The sequence below is a fragment of the Tiliqua scincoides genome, chromosome 2, assembly GCF_035046505.1.
Source record: "Tiliqua scincoides isolate rTilSci1 chromosome 2, rTilSci1.hap2, whole genome shotgun sequence".
In the NCBI taxonomy this organism is placed as follows: Eukaryota; Metazoa; Chordata; class Lepidosauria; order Squamata; family Scincidae; genus Tiliqua; species Tiliqua scincoides.
The window spans coordinates 125,650,896-125,673,607 of NC_089822.1; the positions used below are offsets into that span (position 1 = coordinate 125,650,896).

The 22,712-nt window shown below is 45.9% G+C and overlaps 1 protein-coding gene across 3 annotated transcripts in view; it reads left to right on the forward strand.

Moving 5' to 3' along the window:
* The window catches only part of PIP4K2C (phosphatidylinositol-5-phosphate 4-kinase type 2 gamma), a 35,827-nt gene extending 16,223 nt beyond the window's left edge, over positions 1–19,604 (forward strand). For all 3 annotated transcript variants that reach the window (XM_066613816.1, XM_066613818.1, XM_066613817.1), the window contains 6 exons: positions 322–468; positions 4,942–4,980; positions 6,537–6,650; positions 14,399–14,654; positions 16,491–16,594; positions 17,482–19,604. In XM_066613816.1, the coding sequence (XP_066469913.1) occupies positions 322–468; positions 4,942–4,980; positions 6,537–6,650; positions 14,399–14,654; positions 16,491–16,594; positions 17,482–17,562 (741 nt within the window). In that variant the 3' untranslated portion in view covers positions 17,563–19,604. The remainder of the gene's footprint in view (positions 1–321; positions 469–4,941; positions 4,981–6,536; positions 6,651–14,398; positions 14,655–16,490; positions 16,595–17,481) is intronic.
* Positions 19,605–22,712: the final 3,108 nt, after the last annotated feature.

Here is a 22,712-nt window from a genome sequence, read left to right on the forward strand (position 1 = left end):
CCTATACATTTTTCATGTATTCTTTATAATCATGCTGCATTCTAACGGCTTTAAAAACTTGAATCTGAAATCCTCTGGATACTGCTTGTTCCGCAGCCAAAAACCCATGACAGACTCTCACAATATTTACAGACCCTGTCCTTTAACTAGCTTCCATCTACCTAAAAGTAGCAGAGTTGTGAGATTCAGGAACTGCAATAGAAGCTTGAATTCTGTTCCCAGATCATCTGCTGCCACCCAGAAGTTGCGTCCAACATTTTGGCTGTGTTTTTAAGCAGTTGGCAACTGTCACTATTAGCAACCTCTGTCTCCTTATTCTAGTATATTGTGAAGTGTCATGGGAGCACCCTCTTGCCCCAGTTCCTGGGTATGTATCGGCTCAGTGTGGACAATGAGGAGAGCTACATGGTAGTCATGAGAAACATGTTCAGCCACAGGCTCACCGTACACAGGAAGTACGACCTGAAGGTAAGGGCTCCCATTTGTCCATCTGTTGCACCTTATTTGTTAATGTATGTAGGTGGTGCTTGCTTTGGAAATCCCTGGGCTCCTCTTAACCTCACCAGCTTACTGTACAAGGCTGTGTTACTTAAGGTCAAGCTTGATAGTCCCAGAGTTGTGATGGGTTGTGTAAAATATGGCAGCCCGAGTGTTCCATTTAGCATCCTTTCCAGGTTGTTGTGGGATTTGGAGCGCAGAGCATCTGCCTCATTCTTGTACTTTCTCAGTCTATGTTTATTCTATGTTCACAAGCTTTTCTCAATGCTTCTTTCTGCATCTGATACTAAATCCTGTACTTGCATGAAATTGCTGAATAGGGACAGCCCTGAAAATGGGAAGCATTTGTGCTATACCCCTTTACCACATGGCATGTGTCAGCATGCAAAGATAGATAGTCTGGCTCCCCCTGCCCCCTCAATTTCTGATGTCTGTTCCTGATAGTGTGTTGTAAGAGAGTTACATAGGACATTGGCGAACATATCACCTAGAAGGAGCTGAGCAGAAGAAGTCCTAGTCATCTTCGAAGCCACCACATTGGTACATAGCAAGTTACTAGTCCAGATTAAGTGATCTGGAATATGTGCCCTAAGGCATCAATACTGCTGTTGGATAAAACTACATTAAAAGTTGCCTGAAAAGCAGTACAGGGGGGCTGTATCAGCAGATTCTGTATTTGTAGATTCACTTATCTACGGATGTGGGAAGGCCTCCCTATGCTGCACCCCCACCCTTTGAGGGCGAGGGGAACAGTGCTCCCCTTGCCTCCAGAGGGTATTCTGAGCCCCGGAGAGGCCTCGTGTGTCCACCTGTGGCTACTGCGGGCCTCAGAATGACTGTTTAAATGGGGGAAAAAACGTGACTTTCAGTTTTTCATCAAAAGCAGAAATGACATTTTTAATGCCTTATAAGGCATAGGGAGGTCTGGGGGAGCATCCCTTGTATCTGTGGTTTCACATAACCCCAGGGGCTTCTGGAACGGAACCCCTGTGGATACCAGGGCACACCTATATTTAAAAAGATCAAATAAACAAACAGCTTGTTTTCTCCATGGTGCCACCTTCCTTAAAAACCCTATTTCTTCATTCAGGTGTTCTGTGAGGCCTTTGACTTAACCACTTTGCACCCTCAACTGAAATGAAACCTCAGTGGGTAGAACTATATTTGCTTGCATTTATCCTTGGGACATCCTATTCCTCTGCTATGCTTCTCCTTACCCTCAGTGTCTAAATATAAATTGTAAACTCCTCAGGGCATGGGCTGTCTCTTACTTATGCTACTTTCCAAAGTACCATGTGCTCTAATGGCACTTTCTGAATAATGAATTGTAATAAATAGCTTCATCTCCAAGGCAAGAATTCTTCCTCCCCACCCAATAGTTGTCACTTCTAAGTCATTCAGAAAATGACTATTTGGTCATTGTGAGGCATACAGCTCCCCGTGAGCTTCCTCCAGCCATTGCTGTATCAAGCTAATTACAGTGCATTTGGCTGAACCGTCAGCCCAATCCTAATGGGCCTTTACGCTGACAGAATGCATGTTCTGCCAGTGTAAACGGCTTTATGGCCATTGCAAATGCTATTAGGCCAGTGCGCCAGGCCCGGCTGCCACTGCAAGCACTGAGTGGCCAGATCCACATAAAGACGGACAACTGCTGTTGCAGGTAAGCCAGCATGGGGGTTGGGGGGAGGCAGGGAGGGAGTTGAATGGGGTGGGGGTGGGCGGAACAGGGTGGTGATGGGAGAGGGGTGGGTGCAGCAACGACGCACGCCAAACCTTGACCCTCCCATCTTAGGCCTGATCCAACTTCCTGGGCCAACATGGATGTGCGCCAGTGACTGAGCTAGCACAAGTTTTGTTGACCCATAATGGCTGCTGGGGCTTACTCTGGGGCAAGGGACAAATGTTCCCTTACCCCGAGGAGACCTCTAGCAGCCAAAAATCCCCCACTGGATATGGTGGCAGCCACACTGGCACTGCTGCATCGTCACACGGGGATTTCATTAGGATTGGGCTGTGTATCTTCTAAGAAGAGCATCCAGAACTACTTTGAAGACTGCACATGGTAGAGGCTCTGTCCCTTTGTGATCTGAAAACTTGTCCCAGCTCACTGAGCAGTTCCTGCTGCTACACTCTCATCTTGCTGTCATGATGGCCCTCCTTGGGAGCCTGCCCTGCAGAAAATTGCCAAACTGCATCTTTAGGCGGATAGTTGAAGTGGTTTGAGTGTGTGGTATAGTCCTTCACTGAGTGTCCTCTACCTGTACTTCATTCCTTTCTCCAGTGCCTGTTAGGCAGCATCTTCTTTCTTCCTCTTAAACCCTCCCTCCCTCTCCTGCTGTTGCAACGGAACAGTCCCCTTTTCCCCTTCAGGGAATTCATTCTGTGCATGAATAGTTTCAAATGCAAGTTCTTTTTTGCATTTATGCTGGAAAAATTAAGGTAGGAAAATGAGTTGGATCATGCCTGCCCCCTCTGCCTTCAGCCCTATTACACATCATTAAAGCTGACCCCAAAGTAACTTCTCCCGCAGCAAGGTTATATAGATCTATTCTGGAGCTAACTAGGCCTTGTTCACGGTGATGAGCATTCTAGAAGGCGGTGGGGGATTGTACCGCAATGAGGACTGCAGTGGAAATGCTGATTGAGCTGGAGGATCACAAGTAAAGTGCCCATCACAAAGGGGTGCATTTGATGTAATTCAGATATTATTTGAATCAACCTGACAGATGATGGAGTACTGCAGTTTATTACATTGAAAATATTACCTTCTAATGTGAAAACTTAGCCAGTCTCTCTGGGGGTAGTGAACAGAGAGGACCTGCTAGGTGAATGACTGATATACAAGGGATTTGGGCTTCTTTGCCTTGATGTTTTATTTCAGATTCCTTCCCCATCCTTCCAAAACTGCCTCTGCAATTATATGTCCCAAAGTCTCATTAGAAAAAGAGAAGAAAGAAAGCTGGGTTCCTTTAACAAAAGGCTGCAGGCTCATTAGAGGTGCTTCCCCCCCCCCCCCCCCATTTCAGAATATCCTTGGCATGGGAGTGTCTTCTTATGGAAGGGAATAGAGCAGTTTTCACTTCCCTATGCAACAATGTTTTGCACAAGGACTGAGAAGGCTTTTGCTTGGGATTATACAGCCTTGGGGGCAAAGGACCGAATCACACCCAAATCTGACAATTCAGATTCAGCTTCAGTGTCAAACTTCTTCAGGGCCAGAAAAGTATGGGTAGTACTGCACATAACACAGAAGCAAGGTAAGCAATGCCCAGAGGGCTAACAGGTCAAAAATCATGCCTTCTAATGTATTGTTGCCTTTCTATGCTATTTTTTCCTTCCTAAATAAAAATGCTTAAAGGATCTCTAGAGCCCTTTTTAAAGAAGAGAATGAATGAACCCTTGCTATCCAAATGAAGTCACCTGTACTGAGGTCTGGTCTACTTATATAGTAGAATCTTGAGACAGTCCAGTGAGCTGTACTACTGCCTAGGGCCAGTCTTTAAAATGTTTGTCCACATAAGAAATTGCTCCCTGCATGTTTATAAGCCTCTCCATTAAAAAAAAAAAATACTTAGCTCATCCCAGTCCCTACTGTGCTAGCTTAACTTTTCAGGGGGGGTAGAATTTTATGTTGGGAAGAATTTTTTTAGTTTTGACTACCCCCTGCCAGCTCAAGTGGTTCAGTAAATTTTACTGTCTTGTGATTGGCCCACCACATTCTGCTGCATGTGTGGACCAGGTCTCAGTGGGCGAGACCTGGCTTCAAATATTGGCTACATTGAGAATTCCCCAGGTAGTTCTCAATGGGCAGGTGATGAACTCTCAACTTCCAGCCCTCCTTCTTCTAAATGGAGAATGGAATTGCACACCTTGTATGTAAATGGCAATTGCAACTAATTTGCTCCATAAATGTATGATGCAGAGTCCTTTTATATCGGAGCCCTTTCCTTTCTTTAGCTGGAAGGGAGCAGGGCAAAAATTCTTGTAAATGTGCTGTGGTGTCTTTGTGGTCAGCAGATGGTAGAGTACATTGTCCTTTAAATGGATGTACTGCTTGTTGTGTGGAGCCTCCAAGGGGCAGACTCCTTGCTGAAATTCACAATCATGTTTGCTGAGAGAAACACTTTTGACAATATCGGTTATCTTTAATCTGATCAAGGCAAAGTCTGTAATGTAGGAAACTTCTTCTTCTTTTGCTGTTGCAGCATTAAAAAAGAGATGAGTATTTGCTGCAGACTGTGGAGTCCACTTTTAATTGAGAGAGTGTATTGCTTATGCACCCTTTCTTCCCCCTCTATTATACTCTTTGATTTCAGGCAAACTGAACAAATACTTATGGGAATAGATGGGGGTCTAGGCTACCACTGAAAATTTCTTCTGTTTTTGTAAGCTCAGTCCTCCATTCTTAGACCTAAACTCTTGTGTTTCTGCTTTCTTTAGGGCTCCCTGGTATCCCGTGAAGCCAGTGATAAAGAAAAGGTAATTGCAGATTATATCTGCCTGATGAAGTATGTTATATTATCTCTGTTTTGATGTAATGCAACCTTTGGCTCCTTGACCTAATCCAAGGTGGTGATACAGCGTTTTCTTGGCAAAAGAAGGTATGGGAATGTTTGGCACGGCATAAGAGTAGATTTCTTTTCCTTTTTTACCCAGTACTGCTTTTCTTCAAGAGACCTCCAAAGCTTTCTTCTCTTTGCATTGCCTGCTATTCATTCTCTCTTGCTTACATGGGATGGATAAAGGGAAGAGGCACAATACCAGAACCAAAGGACATCCATTAAAATTGACTGGCAGGAGAGTCAATACAGACAAAAGGAAATACAGGCTGAGCCTCATTATTCGCCTGAAAACAAACTAAAGCAAATCTATTTAAAAAACAAAGTTCCCTTGCTCTGGTGATTTTAAAAACAGCCTTGCTGACCTTTGTGATGTAAGATAAGAGTCATTAAGAAGACAATCCATCAATCAGTCCTCCTCCAAGCACTTAGAAAGGAGCTTCACTCAGCCCCTCCTTTCACCAGTGCAAAGTGATCACCTTTCTTTCACATGCCAGGGGGAAGGGTGGGGTTGCCTGGAGAGAGAAGGATTGATGGATTGTCAGCCAGCTGCCCTCTCTCTCTCTCTCTCTCATTAAGGAGGCTATTGTTAAAGGACTGTTCAGTTTTTAAAAACTCATTTTAAAGGGATGCATTTTCCCCCTTCTCCAGGGATCAGCACATTCCTTCTCATTTGCAGTGGCCATTAGTGTTGAGTCAAATCCGTATATAAAAAGTCCGTGTATAACAAGGCTGGACCTGTAGTTCTTTACCCAGTGTGTAATTACCGTATATACCCCCTTGCCACAGGGAAGTTGTGATGGCACCTGGCCTAGATGCCTAACAGATTTGTGGAAGAAAAGTCCATCATAGATTGCAAGCCTTGATGAAACTTCCAGGTTTTAGAGGTAGCCTTTTAGAGAAATGCTAGGTATCCTGTTGCTTTTGTGCTCCCTGAGGCATCTGGTTGGCCACTGTGAGATACAAGAAGCTGGACTAGATGTTGGTCTGATCCAGCAAGGCTCTTCTTATTTGATGGGGAGGGGATCATGAGCTGGAAAAGAACTACACCTACTGAGAAAAAAGTGCAGTATAAATTGTGTACAGAAGGTGTTGAAATGATTTGAGAGTGTGTTGCATATCTACTTCTGTGGTTGATTTAATGTTTCTTTTCCCACCCTTACTATACATGGTACTGCTAAACTGCTTTTGCAAACCTTGGTTTGTCTGCTCTTTGGAATAGGCCTAGTTTCCTTTTTGTACTCTGCCAACAGAGTTCTGCCCTTAACTTGAAAACCCCTAAAGACTCACAGACTGCTGACTATGGCGCCTACTGCCACATCCTGCATTTTTCTATGTGCTCCCATGGAACTGTATGGCACACAGAGCCCATGTGTATGCATGTATTGTTTTTTGTTAAAATCTTTTGTGGGGTTTTCAGCAAAAAAGCTCACAAGGTGGTTTACTGCAACAAAATGTGTCTTGTTGCTTTTCCAGGGCAAGGAGCTGCCAACGCTTAAAGATATTGACTTTCTGAACATGAATCAAAAAGTGTACATCAGTGAAGAGTCAAAGAAGGACTTTATGGAGAAATTAAAGCGAGATGTGGAGGTATCATGACTGCCAGGGCCTAGGCCCAGTGTAGCCCAACTAGAGGGTTGCACCCAGTTAGTGGAGATCAGTGAGTAATGGGGCACCAAACAAGGGCCTGACTTGTTCTGAGCCAGAGTAGGCTCTTTATCTTCGGGGGGGGGGGGGCATGGAGGAATTTGTTTTCCAGCAGGCTCCTATTTCAAAATCAAAGCCCTATAGCTCCTGAATAAAGCTCTTCCAGGCAGTGGCACTGGGGCAAAATTTATTTTACACCACCCAAAAGGCCTTAGAAAGGCATTTTCAGTTTTTACTAAAACTGGAAGTGCCTTTCTAAGGCCTGCAGCGGGCCTTCTAAGGCTCGGAGAGGCAGTGTATGGCCTTCCTGGCATGGCACCTGGGGCAATTGATCCCCCTGGCCCTTCCAAGGTTGGAAGCCACTGCTCTTAGGCATTATGCAAGAACTATACAGCCATGCTTTTGAATAGAAGTCTTTTATGAGTACAGCTTTCTTGGGAAGAAGAGCCTGTTCTAACTTGAAATGGTTGGTCTTGCTGAGCTGTGTTGTTAGTGCAGGGTCACCTTCCAGATCATCTAAAGTCATGTGATGCTTTCCAAAAACAAAAGGAGTTTAATGTGGCCAGAAGTCACATTTTGCCATTGCTGTGACCCCAGCATCCCCAAATAAACCTCTGCCATATCTGTTTCTCTGACACTGAGATCTTGTGTGATGGTCACAGTATGGGGGCAGCTGTAGTGGTGTTCTTTTCTGAGCCACTGGAGCTCATGGGAGGAGCTCATGCTGCAGCTTCTCCTCATGCAGACATGCTTCTGACATGCTAATGTTGCTGTGAAGTGGAGCCATACCACGGGTGTCTCTTATTCCATCAGCACAGGAAAAGGCAATGCTGCAGCTGCTCCCACACCACCAACGTAACTTGAGACACTTCCACATGACAGCTCTGCCTTTCTGCTGCTGCTTCCTCCTGCTGTAATTTTGTCCTCCCACTGCAGTCTACATTTCTGATTATCATTCTGCTTACTTCCGTCTTTCCCCACAGTTTGGCCCTTGAGACCACTGTGGTTTCGGATGACTTTATTTACCTGATGATCTGCAACTGATAACACATACTGGGAGGCTGTAGGATCTGAGGACCATCTTGTGGTGGTCTTGCCATGAATGAGAAATAGCCTTCAACAATTGTATGATGATTGCCAAGTGAACGGACGGCTGACCACTTGTTTGAACCTGCTTTTAGTTCCAGCACATGGCTTGGGAAGAAAGGGGACTAGTGTGGGGGGATGACGACAACAACAAATCAACAAATTATCCAACTGAATTTGGGGAGAACTCAAAGTGAGCTTGAAGATATTGGCTTGGCCTCTTTAAACAAGTTTGGTCATCCCTGAGCAACTGATACATTGTAACAAATTGGAAAAAGAGGCTCAGGGTTTATAGCTATTTCTGGGCAGTGGTGAACCTCCCGTGCCCCGTGGCAAAGTTCCACAATGGCACCCTACCTCAGGCTGTTGCTGCCCCCCCCCCCACAAATCCACCCCCTCACCTGAGGCTCACGGAGCCTTGCATGACCGTAGGCTGTGTTGGGGAAGCTTCCTGAGGCTTCCCTAACGCTATAAACTATGCTTCTGGAAAAACAGAAGCACAGTTTCCTACCCCATCCGGAGCTTCAGAGAGGCTTCCACAGGGTCCCAAAGGCTTGTGCCCGGGGCATTTGCCCCATCAAATATAATGGGAGGTCTGCCACTGTTTCCGGCTGGCAACCTTCGACTATTCCTGAGTCCTCCAGGCCACTTTCCATAGGCTACTCCAAAAGGTTAGTGGCAGCATGAGAAAAAATCTCTGCATGTCTTCCTATGAACACCTTACCCAAAGACCCTTCAAATTCTGGATCAAGCATTGTTTGCAGAGCCAAAAACAAAAGGCTGTCAAATTGGTGCCAATCCTTCTTGTCTCTGGAGAGTCACAGCACCAAAGACTGCATTTTTAAAAACATAATTAGAAATTATCTCAAGATTCTGCCTAGCTGCATCTGAATCTTCCAACCATGTGAGGGTGGGTGGGGTAGGGATTACTTCAGACTTCTCTCCCATAACTGCATTGCATGAGATTTTACATCCTATTACATCTGATCTACTATTATGGTACATACATAAGTATATAATTTGAGGGTTGAGATGCTGTGGAAGTACATCTGTTGCATTTTTGTTCAGATATACCTTCTTTTCTCCAGCATCAGAAACCAGTTGTGCACAGCGCTTATTGGCTAGTGCCAGTGTGTTACAATTCCACCTCCTTCCCTTTCACTGAAGCAGTTTTCAACTTTGGGGGGGGAAAAGGTGAGAAGTTTATATTAAAGCACAGGATGAACTTGTAATTGGGTACAGGCTGCATTTCAAACAATAAAATGCTGAACAGCCCTTATGAGACAAAGCTGAAGATTAAATCAGCATACAAATAATGGCAAGGATTTTTTTTTTTTTTTTTGTAATTTGCAGGACAAAAGTGAGGGGAAGCTGGACTTGCTCTATGATATAGGGCAGGGATGTCCAAAGTTTTTGGCTGGAGGGCCACATCATCTTCCTGACACTGTGTCGGGGGCCGGGGGGGGATTAATTTACATTTAAAATTTGAATAAATTTGCTTAAGTTTACATAAATGGATATATTAAAGATGAACATATGAATGAATGAAGGTTTTGCAATAGCTCAAGGCCTACAAAAGGCCTTGCACAAAGCAAGGCTGGCCGTTCCTTTGCTGCTGCTACTGCATCACAGACCTGAAACTGTAAGCAGTGGAGGAAGCCCTCATCCCACAGCTCACGCAAGAGGTCAAACAGTTGCCCTCATGCTGAGAGCGGTTGCATCGGGCCCGTGTGGGCTCCAATAAATCTCTGGAGGGCCAGAGGCTCATTGGAGACTGGGGGCTCCCTGAGGGCCGCATTGAGAAGCCTCGAGGGCCACATGTGGCCTCAGGGCCGGGGTTGGGGACCCCTGATATAGGCGAAAAACCCCAAATCTTCTACTTGTGTAGAGTAAATGTATGGTCTACATGCATTCTTACTGTTTTTTTTTTATACTTTATCAGCCTCTAGCAAGGCTGCTGCCATGGATGTAAAACATTTTTTAAATTCATAGCTTTGGGGACAAAAAATATAAAAATCCAAGTTTCACATATTCACCTGGGCTCAGAGCTTATCTCCCAGCTAAGACGAGAACTAAGGTTAGTTTCCAAGTCTAGGGAAAAAGTGCTCACAGCCGGCATTTCATCAGCTATTGTTTTTCCTTGGGGACTGAGTCTGCAGAATGGAAAATGCTTCTGCAGTGCAAGATCCAACCTATTAGCCTTAATGACTGTTAATAGCATGTGCTGGGGGGGAGGGGATGGCTGCAGATGCTCTAATTGCTAACCCTACCAATATTCCATGCTGCCTTTTCCTTTCATCAGCTGAGTCTGTGCCAAGTGTTCTTATTCTTACACAAGCCTATATACTGCTGATGCAAGTTAGGGAAATTATTAGACATGAGGTTCCAGATGATAGAATTGGTATTCTAGGGTGGTGTTCTAGGTCCCCTGGTGACAGCCCCCCTATGGAGAATTTCTAAAATTCTCTGCTCATGTGAGCCCTTAAATTATGGTTCATGTGAACAAAAGAGATTGGGTTCTTTCACAGGCATTATCTAGATGGACTTGCTTCTGTACTGTCTTCTGTTACGTTTGTACACAGAGGGGCCATTCAGACATACCAGGGCATTAAATGAATGAGCACAGAAGCCTGCTGCTCAGATCAGGTCTTCTTCTGATCCTTCTTTGCAGGAAACCATAGTTTGCCATTTCAGCACAAGATTGGAAGGAGAGACTCCTTACATGTGATTTGGAGAAGAGAAGAGTGGGAGCCTGTGGCACGGCCAGCCTTAGGGCAGTTTGATTGATTTGGTAGAATCTGGCCCCATGCTTTGGAAGGCCCCCACTCTGCTGGCACTGACACCCCAGCATGGAATTGTTCATGCCAAAGTGCAGCAGGTGGAGTGTTGTGTTGGCTCTCCCATGCACCTTGCATCCGTATGGCCTGAAATGGGCCTCCTGGAAGCAATTGGCAGTGACCGCATCACGTCACCACCAGCTATTTCCGGGTGCCACGTTTTGCATGTGGCACCATTAGCAATGAAATTGCCATGGCTGCAGGCCCCACAGCTGCTTGGTGAATGGGGAGGGCTCCCCCCCCACTCCTCACCTGAAGCTCCTTGGTGCTCATTGGTGAGAGGCTGATAAAGTGAGTCTACCTCTTGGCTTTCAGAGTTGAGAACTGGTCTAAGCACAATGGTTAATTCTGTGAGCCTCCAAATCTCTGCCATGAACATGTTTGGTGGTTTCTCAGGAGTAATAGTACCAGCCAACCTTGCAGTACTGTTGCAAGGATGACTGAGATAATATATTTCAAGCACTTCAGATGCCTGAAATGTACGACGTAAATACAAGTATTTTTTAGGAAGATGATGGTGATTCATGTGCCCCTTCCCTTGAGGGATTCAGGGAAAGGAGGGGATGGAGAGGATCTGAGCACTTTTCATGAAAATTGATAGCAGCACACATTTCCAGGAGTAGAACGGTTGCTGCAGTGCTCTAGCGAAGGGTGCTAGTTATGAGCCAACAAACTCCTGGTTCAAATCTCATCTTGGATGGGAACCTCATTAAGTGGTTTTAGGCAAGCCACTTTTTGATGGCCTCATTCTCCACACCTGCAGTATGGGAATAATACAGACCTAATGCTGTGGTGCAGATAATGCTGAGATAATTAGATGGCACACTTCAGACACTAAAACGCTTTATAAACATTCATTATCAGTACAGGTAAGGGCTTTTCTTTGGAGAGGAATCCCTTCTCCCTTTTTGCTTTAACTTCTCTCCCACGCAGAACAGGAGTGCCATTAGCATTTGCAAAACAGAAGGAAGTTGTTCGTGTAAACGTGGCCTTCGATTTCAAAGCCAAGTTGGCCAGGGAAATCATCCTCATTATTGGGCTTAAGATGGTTTGTGGTGGACATCAGGAAGCAGTGGGGCAGCCATCGCCCCTCTGTGCAGCTTCTCAGTCTGTAATGCTAGAGAAGTCACGGTGGAATTGCTAGATTTCACAGCATGATGATGAAAATGCCAATTAATAGAAGTTCTGCAAGCAAGCAAGCGGAGGCAGAATGAGGGCCCATGTCTGGGAGACGAAGCTGGGTGTGTTCCAGTTAGAAATGAGGTACACAGCTTTGAACAGCCAAGGCAATTAATCATGGGGACAGGCTGCCAAGAGAGGGATGCTTCTTCCTCTGCTCCCCCCTTCAAACACATGCCGCCTTCAGATCAAAACTGGACTCTCTTTTAAAGACAAGAAAACTGTCTTGATGAATCTCAAGTAAATACTGCCCCCTGGTTGTTGCTGTCACAATTACTAGCTGAATTTCTGCACTGGAGGTTTTTTAATACTGCTTCCTTGACCCCTTGGCATGCCATTGCTAGCAGGAGGGAGGAGGGGAGAGAAGCCACCCTTTTCACTCGTGGTAGTTGGTTGGTTAGTTCACATTAAGTCAGGCCACCTCTCTGTTCGGCTGCGATCAACTTGCATTTTAGAAGCACTCTAATTCAAAGTATTTGGAACCTGATATTTCTAAGCAGGGTTCAGGGCATGCAAAGGAGAGTGTGATCCCTGTTTGAAGTGCCATTCTGCACACTATATGGGATAAGGCAGTAGAATTCTAGATTGTACCACTTTAAATTGCAGAGGGTAATGGGGTGTTGTGTATTTTTGAATGTGCTCTTGAGTAATTCCCAAGGGTAACCCCCTTCCTCCTCCCACTGTACTACTGTGACACATTTCAGAGAGGGCTGTGCTCAACCCCTCCCCCTGATTTGCTAGTTTACCACAGCAATGGAGGAAGGCATTTTTCCCCCTACAGGGAAGATGTGTTGAAACATATGACATCCCCACCACCACCTGCAACCTAAAGTGCTACAATCTGTTGTCATCACCTCAATTCATCACAATGTGTAGAACAATTCCGAATGGAATTATCCTACTGTTCTACAAAAACAGTCATTTCACAGACTGGAGTAGGGAGTTCAACCACTCTTCAGCCTGTGGCGAATGATGAACTGCAGGGTAACACCATTGGACAGGTGATGATAAAGGATAATGATGAACTGCAGGGTAACACCATTGGACAGGTGTAATGGAGTGAACAGTGTGCATTTGGGTGTGGCTGGCCAGGTCCTGGTTCAGATTCTTGCTTAACTGTGGAGCTCATCAGATAACAGATCACTAATGAACGCTGAGGATGAACTGAAATATATCTGAAAGGTTTGTGCTCGAGCTGACTTGAGTTGTCTTCTGGATCATGTGAAACAGCGGAGATGCCTCTTTGTTTTGAGTTGGTGGCTGTTTGCTAGTGTGTCTTTTATTAGATTGTTAGGTTTTATTTTGTTATGTAAACTGCTTTGAACTGTGTTTGTGGCAAAGCAGTGTATAAATACTGTATTCTTAAGACTGGGTGATAACTGACTGCTACGCAATTAGTGACAGACAACTAAGGACCCAATCTCATCCAATTTTCCAGCATCGGTGCAGCCGCAGTGAAGCCCCAGGGTAAGGGAATAAATGTTCCCATACCTTAAGAAGGCCTCCGTGACTGCTACCCCACCACAAGATGCAGTGCAAGCCCACCTGGCGCAGCTGCACTGGCACTGGAGAATTGGATAGTATTGGGCCCTAACACTACAGCCATATAACCAACCAGGGCTTGGTTTGGGGTCAAGTTTGTGTTATAGTTATTGTTATTCTTGTCTTTATTGTTATAGTTAATTGGTGGTGTTTGCTTTGTGTTATTTATAAGATAAAGAACGATTGTTTTGTATTTGTTAGACCCAAAAGTGATTGTCAATCTGCCTTTCCTCATCTATGGGTATTATACTGTGGGCATTATAGTACAAAGTGTGGTTTGCAGTTGCATTTGTTAGAAATTTAACAACTTCTTACTAATTAAAAAGTGTGAATGCAAAAGGAGAAGGGGACGGCAGAGGACGAGATGGTTAGATAGTGTCATGGAGGCGGTGAACATGAATTTGGACAAACTCCGGAAGTTAGTGGTAGACGGGGGGCCTGCCGTGCTGTGGCCGATGGAGTCATGAAGAGTCAGACACAATTTAATGACTGATAACAGTTAAAAAGTATATAAATAGTAAATCTTGTTTCCAAATTGGGGTTTATTTATAGCTCCTGTTTTAGAGCACCATGATCATGTACAGATTAATTTGGTGTCAAATGAAAGCATAGAACATGTGGAGATCCCCAAAAACTGCAGTTTACCAGATGCTGGAAAATGGGTGAATCCAAAGGAATCCAAACCCAGTCCAATTAGCAAATTCAAAAGTAGACTATTTCTTGGTCTTTCAGCTCTCCCTAGCTTTTGCTATGATCTCACAGAAAGTCAGGTCTGCTAGCTTATTGAAATGAGCCCTCCCCTCCAACCACTGGCTGAAGTTGCTGTGGTGTTGTTGAATGTTAAGCACTTCAAAGTAAAACTTTACTACAAAGGGTCTAGAGATGGAGGGGCTTGTATGCAAATGTATATGTGGATAGATGAGGTTTGAATTTTGGAATAAATCATTTGGAATAACTAACATTAGCGTGGTTGGGGAGGGGGCTTCCGCTTGTAAGAAGTGTATCGTTAATTTCCCAACCAGCTGACCATTGTAACCATATGCTTAGTTCCTAGGACAACTAAAGATTATGGACTACAGTCTGCTCCTTGGGATCCATGACGTGCAGCGAGCTGAGCAGGAAGAAGATGAGGATGTGAAAGAGGAAGAGGAGGATGGAGAGGGTGAACCTGGAGGTGTGGCATCAGTAGGTTCCTATGGAACATCTCCAGAGGGCATTGGCAGCTATCTCAACTCCCACAAGCCTCTGGGACCTGGTGACTTTGACCCTTACATCGATGTTTATGCTATCAAGAGTGCTGAAAGTAAGTAGAGGGTGAGAGGGAACCTTCAACAGAAGAACTTTGTTAGGGCTGTTCATTGACTCCATGTAATCAATGAAGTCAGTCATCTTTGTCTGCACTGGTTTTTTAGCATCTGGTCCTATTGCCATATTTCATTGAAGGGCTGTATTTGAACCTGTTATCTGATCTAGTGATGTGACATTAGCTGGGGAAGACAGCCACCTCCAGAGGCTGGTCTTGGCTAGATCATAGTTTCTTTTGATGATCGTTCTGTGATCCTGGCACTAAACTAAGGCTGGGTACTCCATTATTATTATCAGGTTTTTTATATCCCCCACTTTCCTAGGGTAGTTTTACGAAACAAAATAATTAAAAAAATCACACAAATTAAAGCAATTCAAAACACTAATTAAAACAGCCATTAAAATCATTTCACAAACCTGAGGGAATAAAGTAGTCTTTTGCTGGGTTACAGGACATCTGGGCTGGCACCAAGCAAGCCTCCCTGCAGAGAATGTTCTACAAAATTAAGGCCCTCTCTGCAATTACCACCTGCTTCACTTCAGATGGCAGGGGCAGTGGGAGTTCAACCCCATCCAGCACAGACTGAGCAACATCTCCCTGAGCTGACCTAACATAGAAACTGTCTTGTTATGATAGAGATTCCGTTTGTTGGTTCCCATCCAACCCATTACCGATACCAGACACCAATTCAGCATTACCGATGAATCACCTGACTCAGATGTAAAGGAGGAATACGGTTGGGTGTCTTGGCATGCCTCATCCGAAATTGCTGGATTACTTCCTTCAGCAGTTCCATGTAGATATAAAAAGCAAGGAGAATACAGTGAAATTCTGTGGTACCCTGTAGATCAAGGTCATAGGGCCAAGCAGTGATTGCACCAACACCTGCCAGAATTGGCCCTCTAGGGAGGCACAGAACCACCATAACACTGTGCCCTCCGCTCCTAATCCTGTCCAGAAGGATATCATGGTTGATACACATCTATGCATCTACACGATTACTCTGCAAACGTACTGCTGCCTTTGGCATTTAATTCAGCAGCCTGAGGATTCCCAAATTTTCTTATTAAAAAGAGAGAGATTGTAGCCCTTGAAGGCATGCACGAAAGATGTGTGGGTGATGTCTGGCATAATCTTCAGTGCCAAACAGCACTGAAGCAAGCCTTTAGGGGGAGAGCTTCAGTTTCTGTCCTTTATATCTGCTAGACCCACTTGGGGTCTTGATGCTGAGCGAATGAGAGCCACATATCAGGCAGATGCTCTGTTAATGCTAGCTAGCCCTCTGAATCAAAAACTGGTATTCCTTCAAGGCATCACTCCTTTCATCTGTAAGGACTCAGATATATACAGATATATACAAATTATACAGATTTGTTTGACATTTACAGTTCTCATCTAAGGAGGACTGTAAATGCCAAACAAATCTGTATTATTTGCATAACTCTGATTGCAGAATTTGGGCTATTTGTCAAAATACAGATTTTGGGGGATGGGGTGGCACTAGGTACACACCACAGTCTGAGACGGCTATCAGTTTCTGAGATAGGAGCTAGATTTTGATAGTCAGGATTTCAAATGTTGCCTCCTACCTTTAATATTTTCTGCATTCTGCTTTGCCTTTCTTCGTCTATAAAATAGTCTGCTTTGGATATAAACACATAGAACATATTGCATGAGTTTAATCAACGCTGAATTGTTTGCTATATTTGGGGTCAAATAAAGGCATTTCCCCCCCTTTCGTTAGATGGGTTAATGATCCTGATGGACTTTCTTTTGCCACAAACAAACTGCCATAGCCTATGTCCCTCACAGGCTCTCTTTCTACTTTTCCAGATAGTCCCCAGAAGGAGGTTTACTTCATGGGCCTGATTGACATCCTCACACAGTATGATGCCAGGAAGAAGGCTGCCCATGCGGCTAAGACAGTCAAACATGGGGTGAGTCTGACCCACACCTTCCTTGAAAAAGACTTAGTGCTAACTTCAGGGGTTTGGAGCAATCCCTTACTGATTGCTGATCAGTCTGCTGATTGTGGCTGCTGATATCTCAGTTGTCTTATATCATGCTTGTACAGTCTTGAAGACCCTGACAGCCACTATGAGTGGCATAGGTGAATGATTCTTGGTAGCAGCTTAGAGGGAGGTCTGGTCTAACTTGATTGAATTGGCATGCTGGAATGGAAAATACAGAACCTATAGGAGCTGCTTCTGTCGTCTGCCTTCAACATCCAGATTCATTCTGTGCTTTGAGCAACAGAACTGCAGGCCCTGTGCTGGCCTTGAGGGAACAGACAAGAGCCATGCAGTGGATTCCTGCTGCTAAATGCCAGGCACTGGAGAGACTCCAGAGGCCCTGAGAGTCTTACCTAGCCTACTAAATCCAAGACTGTGATTTCCTTCAAGGTGCCTAGAAACCCAAATAAGGGACAGGGTGGGGGACTGCAGACAACCAAACTCCCAACAGTGCAATAGAAGTGTCATTCACAGTAAATGATTAATTTTCAAAGGCATTTTTGTTGCACCATTGGTCTGGTTCCTTTTTGTTTTGTATTCACAGCCTAGTCATAGGGATATTTCTTGAGAATGAGATAACACCAAAAGTATACAATGCAGAATAAGAGTTGTCTGGTGCTGGAGCGAGATTCACCCGCATCGGAGAACCCACATGTTGTCAGAGGTGGTTGACCAAGATTGTCTGCAGACAAAGAACTGAATGCTGTCACTCTCCACATGCCTCCTATATACTTGGTCCACAGTTTTCCCTAACCTGACTAAGAAGTGGGGGGAATCTTTGGTTCTTGCTAACACTTTTTCTCCCCCTACAGGCTGGTGCAGAGATCTCCACGGTTCACCCAGAGCAATATGCAAAGCGCTTTCTGGACTTTGTCACTAATGTATTTGCTTAGCGATTGTGCTGTACATCTTGTTGGCCAAAGCTGAAGATCAAAGGTTTTCCTGTTCCCGGTAGTTCTCCTTCACCCCATCCCCAATTCTGGGTAAGAGGGATGGTTCCCCCCCCCCATTGTTTGGGTCAGCAGGAGAGTTGGTTTGGTCTCAAAAGAGCCCCATTGTAGCCAGGCTGGGGGAGGCTGCCAAATCAAGTGCCTTAACTTTGACCTGCTGTCAGGATGGATAGTGGCCCAAAGCACCAAAGAGTTGCTTGGTGGCTGCCTTTGGAAGCAGCTTCCCTGGTCCCTTCATCGGAACAAGAGAACGAAGGCTGGCTGTGAATATTCATCCAGCATCTTAGCTTGTCATCTGTCCCTTTGCTTATACCAGAGGTACAGTCTATCCGGTGATTCTAGTTAGGGCAGGATTTAAACACCTATATAGGGATAAACTGGTATTTTATTCCAAGACAGAATAATATGCAATAAGAATTTAATCTTGTGCCTTGGGAGACAGGGTTGAATAGAATCAGTGTCCTCCTGGGTGACTGGCAGAATATTCTGTTACCTTGTGCTTCTTGGTGTTACTGCCTACTTGTTTCAAACCCCTGTGCTAATTTTTTTTTTTACCTCTCCACCCCCATCCAAAGCTGGGAGACTATACTGTGCCACCCATCCTTATGGGTGGTTTTGGTCTTTGCTTAACACTATTGCTAGTAGTGGAGACCTTCCATTCTAAGAGCCTAGACTTAGACTGGACTGGTTTCCCTTGGGCTCTTTTGCCTCTCCAAACCTTGTTGCCCAAATTCTGTTCCATATACTTATTCCTAGGCCAGGGCCAGAATGGTTTCACCATTCTGTAACACTCCTCTCCCCCACCACCCCAATTGGGGGAATACTGATTCAGGTCTACCTCGGGGCAGCCGGCACAGGGATTTGGGATTGGCCCATGGCTGGCATTCTTCCTGGAATCCCTGACCTAGCTTTTGACACAATGAGAGGTTTGCAGTGCCTCCTTGGGCAGAGGTGAATTCAGGGGCACAGGATGATTCTGAAGTTGGTGCAATGTACATTCCCTCCCTCCAGTTTGCACTATAGTGGGCAGAGTAGTGTTGCTCTATAGTGAGGCCAAGTCTTTTTTTCATATTGCTGCCCATAGTGCATAGTTAGGCTAGCCCCACCTAGACAGGGCAGCCAATCTGATTCCAAAGTCTCTGGGAAGTGCTGTGGTAAGAGCCCCATAGTATGTTTAGGTGGGAATTGAACTCTTTGCATAGCTTTTGGGGACAGGAAGTCCCTGTGGGGACAACCATGCCCAGTGGTGGGATATTTCAGATGCTGTTTGTGTGTGTGTGTGTGTGTGTGTGTCCATTCTCCTGCCAAAGTGGCTTCAGACAATTCCTTTAGTGACCTTGAGTGTACACATGTGCATTTATCTATATCAGACTGACAAAATTATGTGTTGTGGGAAAGGTCACACTAAAGTCTGTTGTTCAGTTTGGAGTGGCTTTCTAGGCAACGTAGTTATAAGCTAAGGAACTGTGAGGCACATGGGGAAGGACATCCTTCTGCAGCGGTGTTCACAAAGTCAACAAAGCAAGGCTCCGCCCCCCCCCAAAGATCCCACATACTGAGAATAGTGAAGGGAGTATTCAAGGCTCAGGATGAATGAACTGATCATGGACCAGTTGCACTGACCTGCCCTGGTATGCTGGTTTGGCATGCCATGTTAGCTGTTGTCCTGGGGAGAGATGTGGTTAGGTGGGGTTGCCTTCTGGCAGTGGCTGTGTTCTGTACAGCCAGCTGATTTGTTGCTTTAGGCCTCCTGGAACCAAGGGGTAGCCTAGTGGCTTTCTGTCAGTCATCTCTCCCTTGCCTCAGTAGTGGTTCTTTTGGGCCTGATGCCATTCCTCCTGATGCAATAAAGCTTGTGCCATAGACACCTGCTTCTGTCCAGGGGCTGCACAACACTTAGCCTCTTTCAGTGTTTTCTTATTGTATAAGATGTTGTGTATTTCCAGTTCACTCTGTATTGATAGAAATAAATTATTGAACCAGAAGTTGTCTGCATGGCTCTGCCTGAGCATCTCCTAAACCAGCAGGATGGAAAAAGGAACTCAAGGCTTGACATGGAAGAACAGGAGATACCTCTTTCCCCCTTCCCATGTTCTTGACCTACCAAACAGTACAGGGGTGTCCAAACTTTTTGGCAGGAGGGCCACATCATCTCTCTGACACTGTGTTGGGGGCCGGGGAAAAAAGAATTAATTTACATTTCAAATTTGAATAAATTTACATACATTAATATATTAGAGATGGAACTTCTATTACTGAATGAAGGTCTTGCAATAGCTCAAGGTCTACAAAAGGCCTTGCACAAAGCAAGGTCGGTCTTTCCTTTGCTGCCACTGCTGCATCACAAATGTGAAACAGCAAGTAGTAGAGGGAGTCCTCATCCCACAGCTCATGTGAAAGGTTGAACAGTCACCCTCATGCTGAGAGCACTTGCGTCTGGCAAGCATGGGCTCCAGCAAGTCTCCAGAGGGCCAGTTTCATTGGAGACTGGGGGCTTCCCGCGGGCCACATTGGGAGTCCCTGAGGGCCGCAAGTGGCCCCTGGGCCGGGGTTTGGGCACCCCTGTGCTAGTATAGAAGAGGGGATGCAGATGGAGCCTGTAACTCACACCACTGGATTCCTGAAAATGAAATGCCCATGGTGTAGGTTCTAGGCATTGTACCACAAAGTTCCTGAATTGGCTAGGATCAGCCTTTGACACCTGTAAAGGCTAACATCAAAGAAATGTTGGATACTCTGCCCTCTGCTGCTCTGGGTCACCTCTTCTGTTTAAACCTAGCTATATGGGAATGGGTTCTCTTTAGGCAAAAGAAAGGAGACAGGTGATGTGCATGTGTTTTGAATTCATTCTTCTTCTTTTTTTTCCTTCCTAATAGGCTAGAGCTGAGTCCTGTAAGTGAAAAATGCTTCTGAAGCAGAGTCTTAGATATCCACTTGCCCTGCTGCTTTCAAAGGGTGGCTGTCTAGAGTCTTGTCCTCACCTTCAGGGGGAGCCCACACAAATCTTGGCAGTGTTGTGTTAATTAACAGAGGTTAGCTTTTCACAATTCTAATTAAGATTAGATTCATCACCCACCCACTTGAATTTAAAAGGATGGAGAAACCTTTCTCATTTGTGTGTTGAAGTGTATGTTCAGCAGTGGGAAAGGGTAATGAGTTCTGCTCCCTTGTGTGTACATCAGCCTGGGTAATAGAGGGAGAAGAGTGCACCTGGTAATTCAGGATGGTTTTTCTAAGCCCTACACTTCCTTGATCAAGATGAATGCCCCTTGTTCAGACACAGTGCCATAGAGAGCCTGATCTTATCTGATGTTAGGCATGCCTAAATTCACTGAACTTCTCTTCACACAGGACTGTAGCCCCCAAGTGTCTTGGCTTCCTTAAGTATTCAATGCAATCAAAATGTCATTGTTTAGGAAATTAAATGTTACGGAACTATAGGCATAAGACAGGGCTTTTCAAACTGGGGTGTCACGCTAAAGAGAAGTGGAACGCGTTTGCTCTGCATCTACTTTCACTGCTGCGGGGAGCCCTGCTGCAGGTTGCGCTGGGCTCCCCGCACCCCCGGGAAGCTGCAGGGGGTTGGGTATGTGTACCCAAGCCCCTGCACCCCCCTGAGTGGTGTGATCCTGGGGATCGCACCGCTGCCTTCCCCCGCCCCTGCTGCCTCCCCCCCCACGCAAGAACTTAGTGGCTCTCAAACTCTCCCAGAGTTTGAGAACCACTGGCATAGGAGGTGGTATAGCTAAGATGATTCAGTGGTGCAAGAAAATGTTCCTGGATTCACCAGCAACTGTATCCCAATATAATAAAAGTTGCCTACGTACTGGTTTGGTTCCAGAGATTTGTATGGAAGTTGGAATGGTACATGCCTCAAAATACCCAGCTCTGCACTATTGTGCTTATGTAAAAGTTCTGTCACAGCCCATCTGTAACTCAGGGAACTAGTGTACTGTTATGGGGTGGGGGATGCAGTGGTATTAGAGGAATGTATGGGATATTTTCTGAACACTAACACAATTCAATGAGCAGTTACGGCTGGTATATGCTACAATCCTCTGCATGTCTCCCCAGAAGTAAGTCTTATTGAGTTCAATTAATGTGACTTACTGTCAGGGAAGAGTGTAGCTAGAATTTTGAGCAATACACTGTGTGAGGCACAGGGAGGTTGACCTCTCTAAGTAAACCTGCAGTGGAGTGTAGTTGACTGCAAACCTCTGACTGTGTCTGCTGACACATTGCAGCCACTTCAGTGGAACTCCAGGAGAAGAAGTCCTGCTGAATTTGGCATATATGAAAGCCTAAACTGTGCAGCACAAATACTCACCATGTCGGCCTGCTGTTATGGAGTGGTGAACATTATTCACCAAGTCAGCCCTCTCAACGAAGGCCCACTCAGAGCCCAATCCTATGCATGTCTGCTCAGAAGTAAGTCCTATTATAGTCAGTGGGGCTAGGAATGCAGCCTCACAGCCCGATCCTATGCATGTCTGCTCAGAAGTAAGACTGTGGCACAGCGCCTGGCTGCCGTCCTTGGCACGCTTCGCCTGGAAGGAAGTTCCCGCTGCACGCAGTTGGTCTTCCTGCCGTGCAAACGTGCCTAGGCTGCAAGCGTACCTGCTGGCGCGAGGGGGCTGTGCGCCCCCCCTTGGCCTGCCCATTCCTCCCTTGAACTGCAGCCAAGCCCCTGGGAGGCGGGAAAGGGGAGCATCCGCGCTTGCTTGGCTGGCTGGCTGGGAGGGAGAGCGCCTCGCTCGCTCGCTCGCTCGCCCGCCCGCCCACAGCCTTCCGCGCAGGGCTGGCTCCTTTGCCAGCACGTCGAGTTGTTGCTATGGCTATATGACCATCATTCCAGCAACAAGCGGCGCCACGTGATGCGCCCGGCGATGGCTGCTTGGCGGGGAGGGAGCGGGGCGGAGGGACAGTGAGCAGCAGCCCCGGCACGCTTCCCCCCGCCGCCGCCGCCGCCGCCACCTGGAGCGCGCCAAAGGCCGCCCAGCAGCAGCAGTGCCCTCCTCCTCCTCCTCTTCTTCCTCCTCCCCCTGCCTCGGTGTCCTCATCGCTCCGCTCCCCTCTCCACCATCGCCACCTCC